The sequence below is a fragment of the Patella vulgata genome, chromosome 9, assembly GCF_932274485.2.
Source record: "Patella vulgata chromosome 9, xgPatVulg1.2, whole genome shotgun sequence".
Lineage (NCBI taxonomy): Eukaryota > Metazoa > Mollusca > Gastropoda > Patellidae > Patella > Patella vulgata.
This window is the reverse complement of record NC_065887.2, coordinates 32,286,292-32,302,650: the sequence shown is the minus strand read 5'-3', so window position 1 is coordinate 32,302,650 and position 16,359 is coordinate 32,286,292. Positions and strand designations below refer to the sequence as shown.

Below are 16,359 nucleotides of genomic sequence, written 5' to 3'. Positions count from 1 at the left end.
TAAATGTTATAAAAACTATCAAACATACATTATGCAAGAGCTAAATCTGCCTATTGCAGGTCTTTCTTTAGGCCTGAAATGTTATATAAACTATTAATTAGACATTTAATTTTAAATTAATATTAATAATATTAACAAAACAAAACCATAATCAACTCTTGATGGCATTGGATACTCGAGATTTTAACTAGATTAGAACGGTTCGCCATTTAAAAATTTAATTTAAAAATGGGAAAGCGAGGCTACATTGTAAGTCTCGAATATACCAGTGCCCTGGTAACCACTGTGCACACATCTTGTCAAAACTATAAACAGTGATAATTGGGCTCAGAATGAAGTAATCTGAATGAAATTTTCAATATTTTAATTTTACATTAAATTATCTATTTTTTAGCTATTATAGCAAGAATGGTCAGCTCTTTATCAAGGCAGATAGCGGGAGAGATTTCCCCAGTGAATAAGGGGTATTCCGATCAAGTGATACTCGATGACGCAAAATTACTCCTTTGTCAACTGCACAGCTCCCATAATGAAATCGGAAAAAGCTAGATGTTGCATTGAATTTGAAGACGTTTGTCGTGGGACATCAACGATGACTTCTCGGACCAGGTCGACGAAGACAAACTGACTAACTGATATGTAGTAGTACAACACTGAAATACGACATGAAGCAATGTGAAAGGTCAAAGCTTCCAGTCGTTGCTTACGTACGTTGACAGGGTTAACTACATACATGTACGTGTTCATGTTCAATAATATATAAATTTAAACAAATCAAAGAAAAAAGATTTCATTTCTCAAATTCATTAAATTCTGATCTTTTACTCCTCAATTCCTACAGGTTACCCTAGACGTTCTCATTAATAATACATAACAGAAAACTTGATGGGTTAACATAAATCATTTTCAAGCAACTTATGTCGTAACCTGTTAGGTTACCATCCTGTATTTTGTGGTATCCTGTAACCAGGTTACCACACCAGGCATTAATTTCAGCCCTGAAGTAAGTCCAAAAAGTCGTCAACCCCACTCCCAACCCTTTTGAAAAATCCTGTATCCAACCTTGTGAACAGCCTCGTTCTGGTCAAAATACCATGTTCCAAAAACATGCCAATTTTAAAACAAAATATGTTTTGGAACTCCATACAAACGTTGCATTTTGTTTTTACCACGTTATAACGTGGCAAAATTATGGCAAAAATTTTATTAGCACGTTTTTGCCACGTTTGGACAAAAATGCTGAACGAGGCATTCTGAGGTTTATAGTGCTACCAATCTGCCTACTGCAGGTCTTTCTTTAGGCCTTAAATGTTATACATGTATAAACTATTAATTAGACATTTATTAACATGGCAAGATCTTAATCAAGTCTTCATGCCATCGGATAAGTCTGATTTTAAGTAGATTAGAATAGTTCCACCATTTATTATTATAATATGAATTAATCTAAAAAAAAGTGGTGAGGCAAGGCTAAGCTTCAAACAACCAGTACAGCCATAATCAGTGTACATCTTGTCAAACGTTCAAAGGCTAATATCTTCGCTTCGAATAAAGTAATTTGAATTAAGTTTTCAATATCTTAATTTTGCATTATCTATTTTTGAACTATTAATACTATTACAGCAAGAACGAACAGCTCTTTATCTAAATCTTACTATGTATCTTTAATGGACGGCATGTCTTATCTTTGATTTGTACTATTCATTATGTCTAAAATCATAACACCAATCAACAAACAATACGATACCAGGCAAGGCTATTTTATTCCAAAAACATTGGTGAACTAATTAAATCTCGGCCATGATCAGTGAAGCAAGTTGGTTGATAGAGTAGATCTACCGGTAAATATAACAATCATAAACAACCGATGAGTAAAACTTTTTTATTCCATACTGAATTAACATGTGTACGAGTCAACTATTAGTTGTGGAGCCAAATCGCTAATATTTGGTACCTACAAATTGGCACAAATGGGTCGCAACGTATACTAATGTAATATATCAGTGCTGCGCTTCCAAAACCTTGTATCTCGGATTTAGCCAAAAACTACTTTTGGGCTTATTACATTCACATTTCATTGATACATGTCCTTTCAAAACCTCGGACCTCTAAACCAATTAGAAATGCTTATTTTTAGCTTGTGACTAATTGTCGTATTTCGATTAGACAAAAAATATTTTCGTCAAATCCTCGTATCTCAAGACCACGTTGAAACGACGTCAATAGAAGCCTGCATTTTGTTTAATACGGTAAGTTTTTATGATATTTAACCTCTATAAATCAAAAACAAGAAATAATATTTATATTTTATATATAATTAAGTTACCTAGATGTGATTTAGTAGCAATTGGAGTTAATTTTAGGTATGTAATGTAGATATTTTGTCAGCTCAGCTAATATTGCCTAGAAAATTAGTCATTTTATTCCCACATTGACAAATAAACAACAACGTAGTACATTAAGGCCTTTTATATTTTAATTAAACTATTACAGTGTCTATTATATTCGCCAACACTTCCAAATTTGAGATACGAAATTTTGGAATAAAACATTTAGAAAAATATTTTACGATATACGATATTTTGACGTAATTTAATATTTACATTTCAGAATTAAAAGAAGGTTTTAGAGATGTCTCAACGGCCTTTACTACCATTTTCTCGGGGGGAAATGATTCTTAAACTTGCTAATGCCAATTTCAACAATATAGGTTTGTCTTTAGAAAGACCACCAATAGCTCATAAATCACATGAAGGTAATATAAACAGAAATGGTAAACAACAGAACATAACCAACAACTACAACAAACCAGCCCATTTACTAAGTTCAAATTTAGATGAAAATTCTGGATCAAACATTATTGAAAATTCTTTCAAAACATCACCTCTGGTATCCGATGATAATGCTCAAACCATTGTTAGTTTAGATGATATTGAGGTCGAAGAGGATATTGGTGAAATTAGTATATACTGATATAGGAGATATTGGTATAGACTCAATTATAACCAGCATAATTGAAGCACCACCCGAAAACGTAACAGCAACCATAGAGTTAGATTATTCTGCAAATGATAAAGTTGTCTCCAAACCGAGTACGAGTACTAGTACTGTACATGTAGTACACAAGATATTAAACAAAGCCACAAGAGCAATCCTGCAACTGATCTTACTGATGTGTATATTGAGCCGGATATAATTATTAAACAACCAATGGTAAACAGGGGTGGACTAATAGAAGAAATGGATCTTGATGACTCCGTGAAAGATCCGGATTGGCAACCTGACTCTGGCACAGAAGAGGATGAAGATGGAAACAGTGATGATATACATGTAAGAACTGGCGAGAAGAGACGTACTTCAGATGATAAGAGTTTTTACTGGAAGAAAAAGGTTAACAAGCGTTTAAGGATGGAAGGAAAGAAGTATAAAGGATTAACTGAAGTAGATGGGCAGTATAAATTTCAAATTGACAGAGAAGAAAGAAAACTGAGACCAAGGGAGTGTACAGACAGGTGCGAGAAACTTGGACGGAAATGTAATGAAATAAGTGAAGAATCAAGAGAGGGGTTTTTCAAGGGTTTTTGGAATATGAATTGGGAAGAGAAAAGGGTCTATGTATGTGGATTGGTTGAAAGGGGAGAGGTAAAGGAAAGAATGACCGAGGGGGAGAGCAGACGACAAAGTTCATTTAAATATTATTTGAAATATAATAATCAACGATATCAAGTGTGCAAATCCATGTTTTTGAGCACACTCTGTCTTGGAGAAAAGACTGTTTACCAGTGGAAGGCGGACTGTAATGAGTATGGAATACCAGCCAAATTTCCAGACAACAACGCAATTTCAAAACCAGCACGTTCTACACTAAAGCCAAAGGGTGATACTGCCAGAGATTTTCTCAACGACATCCCTAAACTACCGTCCCATTACTGTAGATCAACAAGCACCAAACTTTATTTGGAACCCACATTTTCAACAAGAGCTGATATATATAAGGTGTATAGAACCTATACTATTGTGAATCCAATAACAAAACAGTTTGTGGCCGTAAATTATTCTTTCAGGGTTTTGATGAAATGAATTTGTCATTATATGTACCCAAGAAAGATCAGTGTGATACGTGTATTGCTTAACAAACCAAGAACATAAGCGAAGAGGAGTATAATTTGCACATTGAGAAGAAAGAAGCTGCCAGAGAGGAAAAGGGTCGAGATAAAGAAAGAGCCTTAGAAGATAAATCGTTATTAATGTTAACATTGGATTTACAGGCTATTCTCATGTGTCCAAAGTTAGAGGCTAGTGCACTCTACTATAAAACTAAGTTAGGGTGCCATAATTACACTATTTTCAATGTAGCCACTCGTCAAGTTAAATGTTACTTCTGGTTTGAGTCAGAGGGAGACCTTACTGCCAACTCATTCGCTTCCTCTTTGTCTGATTATCTGATTCAATCACGGAAGTTATTATATACACAGATGGCTGCACATATCAAAACAGAAATCTAATTGTATCTCAGGCTCTTCTACTGCTTTCTCGAAAAAAAGATACTGTTATTACTCAGAAGATTCTTGAAAGGGGTCACACACAAATGGAGTGTGACTCCATTCACAGTGTCATTGAAAGAGCAATAAAACGAAAGCCAATCTATTCACCTCAGAACTACGTGGATAAAATCTGCGAAGCTAGACCCAAACAGCCCTATGAAGTGGAATATCTCACTCACGAGTTTTTCAAGGAGTACTCCAAGCTAAAATACTATAACTCAATAAGGCCAGGAACAAGGACAGTAGAACCAGTAGTCACTGATTTACGAGTTATAAGATATAATCCAGATGGAGTTATTGAGTATAAATTAAATTATGATGACGAGTTTTCCCCCTTACCAAGGAGAGCCAAGATGGGAGAACCCTCACCACTTGATGAAGTACCTCAACTTCACGAAGATCCTCTACCAATCAAGAAGAAAAAGTATGGCCACTTGCAGGAACTTAAGGTTGTCATCCCCAAAGACTACCATACATTTTATGATAATTTACCACATGAAAACTGATTTGGTTTAATTACATGTTTAACAATAACAGAATTGTGTTACAAGTTTTAGTTGGTGTTGGTTTTAATGTATTATTATAATAATAAATATATTAAACAACATACTCTCCGTTTTTTTCTGTCTGAATTAAAAACCAACAGAGACTGGGGAAACAATAAGGTTTGTGTTCTATAAATGGAAACGTAAATTTTGACTTAATACCCACTTTGATACCTCTCTACTTACCTAAAGCCTTGTATCCCTAAATATGCACTCATGTACACACTCATTCGCTGACCCACCGACATCTCAATTTACTTATAACCAACCTATATCAATAAACTCACCCATGAACTCACCCATCATCTCAGAAACTCATCCATTCGTTTTGTAACTCACAAACCCACTCATAAACTCAATAACCTGCTTTGTAACTCACCCACCCACGCAGAAACTCACTAACCCGCTTTGTAACTCACCCACCCACTCAGAAACTCACTAACCCGCTGTGTAACTAATCCACCCACTCAGAAACTCACTAACCCGCTTTGTAAACCACCCGCCCACTCAGAAACTCACTAACCCACTTTGTAACTCACCCACCCATCCACCCACTTACTCAGTAACTAACTCACCGCGCAGTATTTGATCAATTTATCCAGTATCACGCCCAGCAGTTAAAAAATCCACCCACTCAGTAACTCATCCACTCTCCCAGATTCGTGATTGTGCTTTATTAATGGAAATGTAAATTTTGACTTAATACCCACTTTGATACTTCTCTACTTACCTTGTATCCCTAAATATGCACTCATGTACACACTCATTCGCTGACCCACCGACATCCCAAATTACTTATAACCAACCTATATCAATAAACTCACTCATGAACTCACCCATCCGCTCTGAAACCCATCCATTCGCTTTGTAACTCACAAACCCACTCATAAACTCACTAACCTGCTTTGTAACTCACCCACCCACGCAGAAACTCACTAACCCGCTTTGTAACTCACCCACTTACTCAGAAACTCACTATCCTGCTATGTAACTCATCCACCCACTCAGAAACTCACTAACCCACTTTGTAAATCACCCACCCACTCAGAAACTCACTAACCCACTTTGTAACTCACCCACCCATCCACCCACTTACTCAGTAACTAACTCACCGCGCAGTATTTGATCAATTTATCCAGTATCACGCCCAGCAGTTCAAAAATCCACCCACTCAGTAACTCATCCACTCTCCCAGATTTGTGATTGTGCTTTATTAAAATAATCTTTTATTGGTCCAACAACTTTCAGAAACTTGTATCTCATTTTTTTTAATATAGTAGAGATACGAATATCGTATCTCATTCATTTTGGAGAAAAAAAATCTTTAAAATATCGTATCTCGTTTTTTTAATTTGGTGTTATATAGGTACATGCTTCACACTCATACACCCTTGAAGGTGGTCTTATTTAGCATGTATTATATCGAAGGAACCATTCAGTCCGCCAGTTATTATTAGATCTGTAAAGTGTTTTGTGTCTCCTGAAAAGTAGCAAAATTCGAGATACGAGATTTTGGAAGCGCAGCGACGATATATGAATGTAAATAAACTGATTTACATTCAGTCGTTTCCGTTTTTACTCTAATTTCAAAGCAGTTCTGTTCGGCGAAATACGCCAGAAGTCTCAATCGAATGGCAATCTCTGGCGTCTGGTTATTCTAGTCTACACCGATAGTATTTATTGCGCATGCTCTCCAGATAAGAATATGAAGTCACCGACGCACGACTTGTGGAATATATATGTCTAACCTCATTCTTCGAGTCGCTTGTTACAAATTGTGCTGAAACGCATTATGGTACACGATTCGTGTACCAATTGTACCAATCGTAAAATGTTTAATTTGATATCTGATGCCCATCTTTTCACGGTAACATCACAACATCAATGTTGATTAAAATTGACAACTAATTCGTGTTTTCAATGTCGAAACTAAGGTTTTGAGAGCTATTGAGTTAGAGACTTAGCTACTTTAACCATTATTTGTGGACGACATAAACAATACCTTGTGGACGACTAAACTGTGGACGAGTAAACTGGCACCCCTTAATCTATGGCCTATGCCCTATGGACCATCAATTCAATATGGTTTTCAGGGGACGAACTTACCTTTCAAAAAGTTTTCGAACAACCAACAATAACACAGCTAAGGGTAAAACAATAATAATATCTCCTGCTTGAGGTAAATATATTCCACTATCAGTATTTTCTAATTGTTTCCAAGTACAATTTGTTGGTAACCAAAACCATTCAGACCAAAAAGTAGAAGAGATACTCTTCCACAGTGTATACAGTAAAGCCATCATCGGTAAAATGGCACAATACTGGATCTTCAATGAGTTACTTTCTATTTTTCACTCGGCAACCGGCTGCAGATTTCACTCGGCCAACTTCGGTTACTCCTCTACACCAAACCATGTTTCCAAACAGAGTTATCTTTCCGTGACCCGCAAATTATATTTTTAACAATGAGTTGAATTCTATAGGAGGTGTTGGAACTCCCGCAAACAGTGCCGGTGGTGCAAGTAAGTTATAAAAATAAATACAACTGACAAAAGGTTAAGGACCACCTTAAAGTAAAACAAGACAGGAATATTTGGTCATTTAAGTAATAGATATTTTTTAATTGAGGATTTCGAAAAATATAGGAGTCCATTAGATGATCTGGTCAGGAAAAGGATGAGGATTACAGACAAGAGTAGTGATAACCATCGTCATGTGTATCCCTCTCTCACTTGGAGAGAGAGAGAGAAATGTGGTTTAACGTCCACTCGACTAACATATGGTTCAATTTTATTTCCATAATTCGCTTGCGCGTAGGGATCTTTAGCTGTGGGAGGAAACCGGAGGACCCGGAGGAAACCCACGAGGTTGGACAGGCGACCCTACTCCTTGTCACGTACAACCGGGGATTCGAAACCACGCCAGTTGACTCAATGACAGACTTTATGATACAGCGCGCGCACGCTAACCATTCAGCCATCCAACCCCCCCCCCCTCTCTCACTTGGATCACGTCCTCAACACCTCTTGTTTGATTAGTACCATGGTACCAAAGGAACCTGACACTATTCTTCTTGGAGTGGCAAGACTTATGCTGGAAGTATTTTGTGATGGATATTACATGGTTCCAAATAAAAACCATCTGAGTTTATTGTTGATGGTTAAATATCAAACAGACCTCATTTTAAACGGTGGTGCTTATCTTTTTGACACACATAATTTTTACCGTACTACTGCTCAAAAGCTTTTAATTTTGTTTTAAAATTCTGTTAATTCGTTGATAAATCACGTTATTCTATTCTCTAGTCATGGTAGTCAGTTAAACTTGAAACCTGTATGTTTAAGTTGTAACCACTGTAAAAAGGATGGCTGTAGAAGAATCATGTTCGTTCTGAATCTAAATGTAAAACCTATTCCCCCCCCCCTCCCCAGCCGCTGATCAACAGAAATGAGCAAAGTGAACCTGGGCACTAAACAATATTCAGAATACAAGTTATTTAGAAGTTTATTTTGTTTGTGGCTTGATAAATACAAGAGAACACTTTTCAAGACGTCGTCAGAAATGAACTGTGAAAAAACTTGTATTTAATACACCGGTATATTAGTCATGGTTTATTCAATACAGTTACTAAATGCAGCTTTAACAAACTACATTTTTTAATGGTTTATTTACAGAGAAGAAATGGGAAACATTACCAGACTGCCAGACACGCCCCATTGATAACAAAGGTCTGCCTGCTGCCGCTGTACACAAAACACCCAACCCAGAACCAATCGATGCCACAAAATTGCCGCTAGCAGAAAAAATTCGACGACTTTCAATGTTTTTACGAAGTGAAAAAAAAGTAATCAATGAAATTATGGTGAGGTTTTATTTATTAAAGATACATTATGGGAGATGGAGATAAGATAACGAGTTAGCAGTTCTCACTATAATAGTTAAAAACTACATAATGTAAAGGGAATTTGCTAAAAATGTCAGTCAAATTGGTCCACTATGAACCGAAAACTAAGCGGATGAAAGTTTCGCCTAGCCTCGAAACTAATAGTCTCGATTGTCTATTGTTGTGATTTAATTATCAATGAGCGATAGCATCATATAGAATTGTAATCCAGTCGACATCGAAGGCTAGCCTTGACATCGGGAGTTTATTATGGTCTGGATAAGTTAATTAATGTCTAATTAATAATTTAGATAAGATTTCAGGCCTAAAGAAAGACCTGAAATTGACAGGTTTAGCTCTTGCATAATGCATGTTTAATATTTTTCACAATAATCTCATTAAAAACACAGATTCTGCTTTATTTTTATTTTTATTCAAGCATGTATTACGTATAAAATTCTTTTATTTGCCCATCTACATAAGACCAGTTGGGCGAGTTTGGGTGGTCGAAGCGTTAATGCGTCATTACCCGCTTGTACGTGACAAGGAGTAGGGTCGTCTGTTCAACCTCGTGCGTTTTCTCCATGTCCTCAGGGTTTCCTTCCACTGCTAAAGACCCCTAATGAAATAAAATGAACTATATGTTAGTCCCGAAATGACCTAGTGTCGAGTGAACAATAAAGCCCATTTTCCTCTCTTTCCCATTAAATCCTATTTTATTTCATTTTAGTTGTTTGAGAATTCTCTGATGAGTTGTAAAGTTGGAATTAGACCAGATTTTTTGATGTGGTGTGTTCCTAGCCAGAGCTATCGGCATCAACAAGAAAGAAATCAAACTGTCATGTTTCAAGAAGGCGGTGGAACTTTATCGTACCCTTCCTGTCACTGAAATTTTGAACCAGAATGATATGACCCCAAAAGTTATCAAGGAGAAACTGGAGAATTTTAACTCGACCGTTGCTAAGATGGAGAAAGAAACAATTGCAGAGTTACCCCCACCATCTATTTTGAAACAGATCCAAGATATTCTAACCAATCCTAAATATGCTTCAACCAATTCAGTCAGCAAAATGGAGTTGGCGGCCTCTGTGGCTAAATGTCGAGTCCGTTGTCGATATGATGTAGAGAGTTGTAAAGCTGAATCAGGGAAAGTTTATCATAAGGGAATGTACTTTATTGACAACATACTACAAGGTGCAGGTGTTTCAGTTTCCAAAAAAACTGCTAAGTCATTGTGTTATAATATGGTGGTTGAACGACTGACCACCATGAATGTTGAACATGGCAACATCTTAGATGGTGTCGAACAGTCTGTCATAACAGAAGCAGAAGCACAGGTTCAGAGCACTTTGGTAAAGGCAGCACCAAATCCTAGGGCATTTGATCTCCGTGAACAGTTTGTCAAAATGAACGAACTTAGCAGTGCCACGCATCCTGCATCCATCATTACTGTCTTGGATGGAATTTTCAACGATGTAAAATTGACGCCCATTTGTCTGTACCGTCGTAGCATGAACACAGAAATAGAAAAGGAGAAAATTTTCTGTAACCTCTATCTAGCTGGTCATCTCATCATGATTGGTGAAGCAGAGAACCGAACAGATGCCCAAGCAGACGCTTACTCTACTGTTTGGACCTGCTTTCCCTCATCATATCACACGCCAGATTAACGGCTTACTGTATAACCTCCCCGTTCCAGTTCGCTTTATAAATCATTCCACTAGAAATCAGATGTACACCATTGTAACGCAAAGTATGTCACCGATCAAAATTGTCGCATTTCTCAAAGCCAACGGTGGACAGTCTGGTCGCTTTCGTTTAGTCGACAAATCAGAACTTCCGACACATAAGGACATTTTACCAGAACTTAAAAGTAGGGAAATTTTAACTAAGATCAAATCCAAATTTTAGTAGAAATTTCAATTTTGATTGGCTAAGCACTAAAACCAATCAAATTGTTGGCTTTTTTTTGCTAATAAATATAAGTGCTAGTCTAATGTCTTGTCTCAATTACATCTTCAACAGTATGGTTTTGTTTCTAATTTAAAATCCAAATATTTGTCTAAAGTCTTTACCAGTTGTGTGGTTGAGTGGTCTGATGTATGCTTTAGATCATAAGGTCTGTCATTGATTCAAGTGCCATGGTTTGTTTTGAAGGTACTTCCAACCTTATTTGTCTTATTTTCGCCAGTCATGTTTGGCCGTTTTGACTGACTTGCAGTGAAATTGACCAACTGGAGAATACTAGTAGATCATAAGGTCTGTCTAAAGTTTAGACAAATATTTGGATTTTAAACTAGATTTATAAGGGGCATTTTAAAGGGGCATTGGCGCCATTGGGTAAGATTAGATAAGAGCTGACAGTTCTCGCTATAATAGTTCAACAATAAATAATAGAAACAGAAAATGCTGAAATTTCAGTCAGATTGCTTTGCTCTGAACCGAGATATAGGTGATTCAGTTTTAGGCTACAGAGCCAATTTTCTGAAAGGTAACCTTTTCTGTGGTTCAAGTATCTGATGTGAGAATCTGGGCCCTGTTTCTCGAAATCTTAACAGTGGGAATGCAGTCGACCCTACTCTTGGAAACGAAGCTAAGCCTCTTCACTAAATGACAGACCTTATTATCCAACACGAATGCATTATCATTTGACTCCACCCCCTCCCCTGCAGTGACACATGAATGTTGTGACCAATAACCACTTTCCTGTCTTAAGGCCTTTGAAAACAGTATTCCTCATTATTAATTTGTCCCAACTAATCATGGTTCATGAATGCGTGTTCTCGATATGTTGACACTTCTACGATGGTGGGTGACTACGAGTCATGAGTGAAATAATCTTATTTCGTTAAATCTGTTATACTAATATAGAGAAAATACAATTTACATTTTATGGATATAACTTTTATGGATATAACTGTTACAACAAATAACACATCTACACAAATTTTTAAGTTGACCTCATTTCAATCAAAGTAAATACATGTATATTCGCGTTACGTTTGGTAGTGGAACCGTGACACTGACATATTGTACATCGTTGACTTCAGGGTTAGGCTTGTTGTCTACCAAAGTTAGGTTAACATCTTCCACTACACTGCAGTAACATCATCAAGCTAACCTTTGCTAAAAGGTTAATGTTAATAACATCCACCAATTAGTCTATACACTAAACACAAGACCTGCAGCATTCAATCTCTGTGATCTGTAAATAATTAATAAAAAAACATATGAACTTACTTCAAATTTACACACTATAACTTATTACATAAACTTTATGTAGATAAGGAAAGTGAATTTTGAGATGCACTCCAATGACAAGTAGTTGATTTACATAAAAATTTACAAAAATAAGAACTGTTAATGAAAATAATAAACTGATTTACCTCAAGATAGATAATTGGAAATATTTTCTATACTTTTCTTCTGAAAAATGAAAGGGCGTAGTTTTATTATAAAACAAGGAACATGTACTACAAAAACATATAATTATTAATGTACCCCCTCGCCAACACGTACATTTGGAATTCATTTAATATAGTTAACTAAAAAAAATGTTAAAATCACAATTAATTATGATACCACAATTACAGGCTGGTAAAATCAACACAAAGTTCATACATTAGATTATAATAACCAGAATCGACTTTAAACTGATGTCTCTCACATATCAATGCCATAACTCTTGCAGTAATCATCAGATCTCGCTGAAAATCAATAGGTGTCTTGTCTCATGACCTTAAACACTGTGTATAAATTTAAAGTCAATTGGATTTTAACTTTAGCCTCTAGAGTGTTCACAAGATTTTTCAAAGTGATCAAGGGCCATAACTCTGGTAGTAATTATCGGATATCGCTGAAAATCATTAGGCTTCTTCGTCTCATGACCTTACACACTGTGTAACAATTTGGAGTCCATTGGATATTAACTTTAGCCTCTAGAGCGTTCACAAGATTTATCAAAGTGATCAAGGGCTATAACTCTGGTAGTAAATATCAGATATTAACTTTAGTCTCTAGAGCGTTCACAAGAAATTGTGGACGACGGACGTATAAAAATAAAAACAAAGTTTAAAAGAATCAACTTAATTAACAAAAACAATAATTAAACAATCAAAAACTAAACAGATAAATCAAATTCAAACGGAACAAATAAAGCAAAGAAAAGGAAAAAAGCAGTTCATTACCATTCTACATTAAAAAAATAAAGGAAATCAACTTGCGAAAAAAACTTTCATAAAATAAGAGTAAAGTAACACTAATGTTAATACTTTTTTAACGACACTACTTGGGCTCCCGGCACCCCTACACCCAAGCCTATCCACACCACAACAAAGGTCCATTTCATTGATTTTTTTCAATTTAATGGTCAAAGCCATCAAAAAAAAAAAACAACCCATTTAAAACACAGAAAATAATTTCAAATTCTACCTTTATAATCAAGAAATATAAACTTTAAATATGTAATATGTAATTCAGATCTAATTTTCCATCAAAATCAATGTAAATGGACCTTTGTTGACCAGATAAGCAAATTACATTGATACTAACTTCAGACTTTACAATTTTGTATAGAATTCGAACATTAAATGATCATGCGACCGAACCTCCAGCATGAGGTCCCTAACAATATCTATTTAAGAATAACAGAAACCATAAATTAAAGGCGTTTTTAGGACCTGAGCTTCGACCATATTAGATAGTAAAAGCTTAATTGATTCTATTAGTTAAGTATAATATTTGAAATTAGATCTATAATATATAATTATGATTTTAATAAATCTTAGCTGACAATAACGTGCGGATTTCATTCAGTTTTAAAATTGGTACTATATAGAGCCTAGCCAGTATAGCGATTCTGAAGGGAAAATACCGCTTATGACTCATGACGTCACTCAAATATGACAGAAAAGCACTTATTTTGGTGCCATCCCACGCATTGACTGGTATATAGAGCGTTTTGATCATTTGAAACTTTGAGTTTGACCTGAAACCCTATTAATTAATAAATAGGTAATATTAATAAAACAATACTACTAGGCCTATTTATTAGTATTTAGAATATATATCATATGTAGGCCTACATACACTGTCATACAGTGCCTTTATTTACAAGTTACATCTGATTTATTAACTGATTATCAGACTTATCCATTTGTGTGTATCTCATTGATCATTCTCAGGCTCAAGTTATACTCCTGACAAGTCCATGAGTCACGATACTGTGACCCCCTGTTGGTTGCTGTTGTACTTACTTGTAGTTAAACTGTCACTACTACAACTTAAGGGGTATAAATAAAATGCTTGAAATGAAGTCGGACTAGGTAGATATCTAGGCCTAATTATAATGTAGACTTGTTTTCATATCGATTACCCGACGCCAAGACCACTTTTACTGTACTAGCACTAATTTCAATGTAGGCTACTTAGTTAGTAGTCTTACCCCAAAAGTTAGAAAAGACTTCGTCAACAAAAAAAATTATTTACAATCGGTACATCTATGATTAAGATTTGAGTTATGCAGTTTTAGTCAAATACTAGCCTACTATAAAGTAACAAACTTCATTTGCATTACCCAGGTCAGAAAATCTCCTCAGAAAATAAAAGACAACTGTTTAGTGTTTGTAGCCCAATAAATATAAGAAGCTGACGCCGTTAAAAACAGTGTTAGCCTAAACATCAGAATATTGCGCCAAAAGCAAACCAGTTAAAAATATAATTTGCGGGTCACGGAAAGATAATTCTGTTTGGAAACATGGTTTGGTGTAGAGGAGTAACCGAAGTTGGCCGAGTGAAATCTGCAGCCGGTTGCCGAGTGAAAAATAGAAAGTAACTCATTGAAGATCCAGTATTGTGCGGTAAAATGAGAGCTATCCAGACCACTTGGACAAAAGACAACTCGGGCCAAATAGAAAGACAAGTCGGACCAACCCAAAAGACTACTCGGACCAAACCAAAAGACCACTCGGACCAATTAATTTATATTGTAAGACCACTCAGACCAATATTTATCATTGCTACTCGGACCAAACCAAAGGGCCACTCTGACCTAAGTTGCTAATATTTGGGACCTAGAAATTGACACAAATGGGTCGCAAGGCATACAATAATGTAATATGGATGTATATAAATTGATTTACATTCAATCGCTTCTCTTTTTACTGTAATTTCTAATCAGTTAGGTTCGGCGACATACACCAGTTTTCTCAATTGAATTTCAATCTCTAGTTTCTGGTTATTCCAGTCTACGCCGATAGTATTTATTGGGCATGCTCTCCAGATAAGAATATAGCGTCACCGTTTGACATGACTTGTGGAATATGCCTAGCCTTGTTTTTCGAGTCCCTTAATATTACAAATAGCGCTGAAACGCATTATGGTACAGGATTCGTGTACCAATTGTAAAATGTTTATTTTGTCTTAAATATTGGATATCAGAAGGCCATCTTTTCCTAGGAAGATCACAACATGTTGATTTAAACCGACAAATAAATCGTGTTTTCAATGTCGAAGATTTTGGATGATATTGAGTTAGAGACTTAGCTACTTTAAATTATATTAGAAGGCTTGACTTACTCATTTTAAAAATAAAATACGGACAATATGTTATTTATTATTAAATCACAAAACAAAGAAGCGAAAATTTATATGTGATTATATACATACATGATACATGTAACTTAGCAATGTCTTCGTTACTATAGATGTTCGGGTGGGTGAGGGGGGGTGGATGGCTGAATGGTTAGCACGTGCGCGCTGTATCATAAAGTCTGTCATTGAGTCAACTGGCGTGATTTCGAATCCCCAGTTGTGCGTGACAAGGAGTAGGGTCGCCTGTCCAACCCCGTAAGTTTTTTCCGGGTCTTCCGGTTTCCTCCAACTGCTAAAGACCCCTACGCGCAAGCAAATTATGGAAATAAAATTGAAACAAATGTTCGTCCCGAAATGACCTAGTTTGTGTCGAGTGGAAATAGTTCCAGTACATAACACTTTATTATTTTAAAGAAAACAGATGCAATTATTAATTTATTAAAACAACACTTTATTATTGGTCTCTTTGTTGGGCCCGAATAGTCTTTTTGTATGGTCCGAATAATCTTTTTATTTGGTCCGAGTGGTCTATCAGTTGGTCCGACTAGTCTTGTGCGAGTGGTGTTTGGTCCGAGTGGTCATGAACTAGCTCTCGTATATCCTCGCGAGATCCCGCTACTTCCGGTAAAGTCCTTTTTCACGCAACTTCCATATTGGCTTTCAGGTGTGATATTAGATCCGTTTAAAATCGACAATAATCCAGTTAAATTTGCACAATTTACCATAAAAATAAATAAGTATTGAATAACTTGATTAAAAATGCTTATCCTCTGGGCTTTATTCATTTGTTGAATCC

The 16,359-nt window shown here is 36.0% G+C and overlaps 1 protein-coding gene and 2 long non-coding RNA genes across 3 annotated transcripts in view; 1 reads left to right on the top strand and 2 right to left on the bottom strand.

The window, feature by feature from the left end:
* The window catches only part of LOC126807700 (ceramide synthase 6), a 50,336-nt gene extending 42,947 nt beyond the window's left edge, over window positions 1–7,389 (bottom strand). The window contains exon 1 of the mRNA XM_050532449.1: window positions 7,196–7,389. Within this exon, the coding sequence (XP_050388406.1) occupies window positions 7,196–7,389 (194 nt within the window). The remainder of the gene's footprint in view (window positions 1–7,195) is intronic.
* Window positions 7,390–7,402: 13 nt separating this feature from the next.
* On the top strand, window positions 7,403–10,969 carry LOC126832138 (uncharacterized). The gene is made up of 3 exons (XR_007684559.2): window positions 7,403–7,611; window positions 8,764–8,951; window positions 9,703–10,969. It is a non-coding gene; the product is annotated as an uncharacterized LOC126832138 (long non-coding RNA).
* Window positions 10,970–11,854: 885 nt separating this feature from the next.
* LOC126832140 (uncharacterized) lies at window positions 11,855–14,835 on the bottom strand. The gene is made up of 3 exons (XR_007684561.1): window positions 14,548–14,835; window positions 12,359–12,398; window positions 11,855–12,177 (listed from the first exon to the last, which is right to left on the bottom strand). It is a non-coding gene; the product is annotated as an uncharacterized LOC126832140 (long non-coding RNA).
* Between the last annotated feature and the right edge of the window lie 1,524 nt (window positions 14,836–16,359).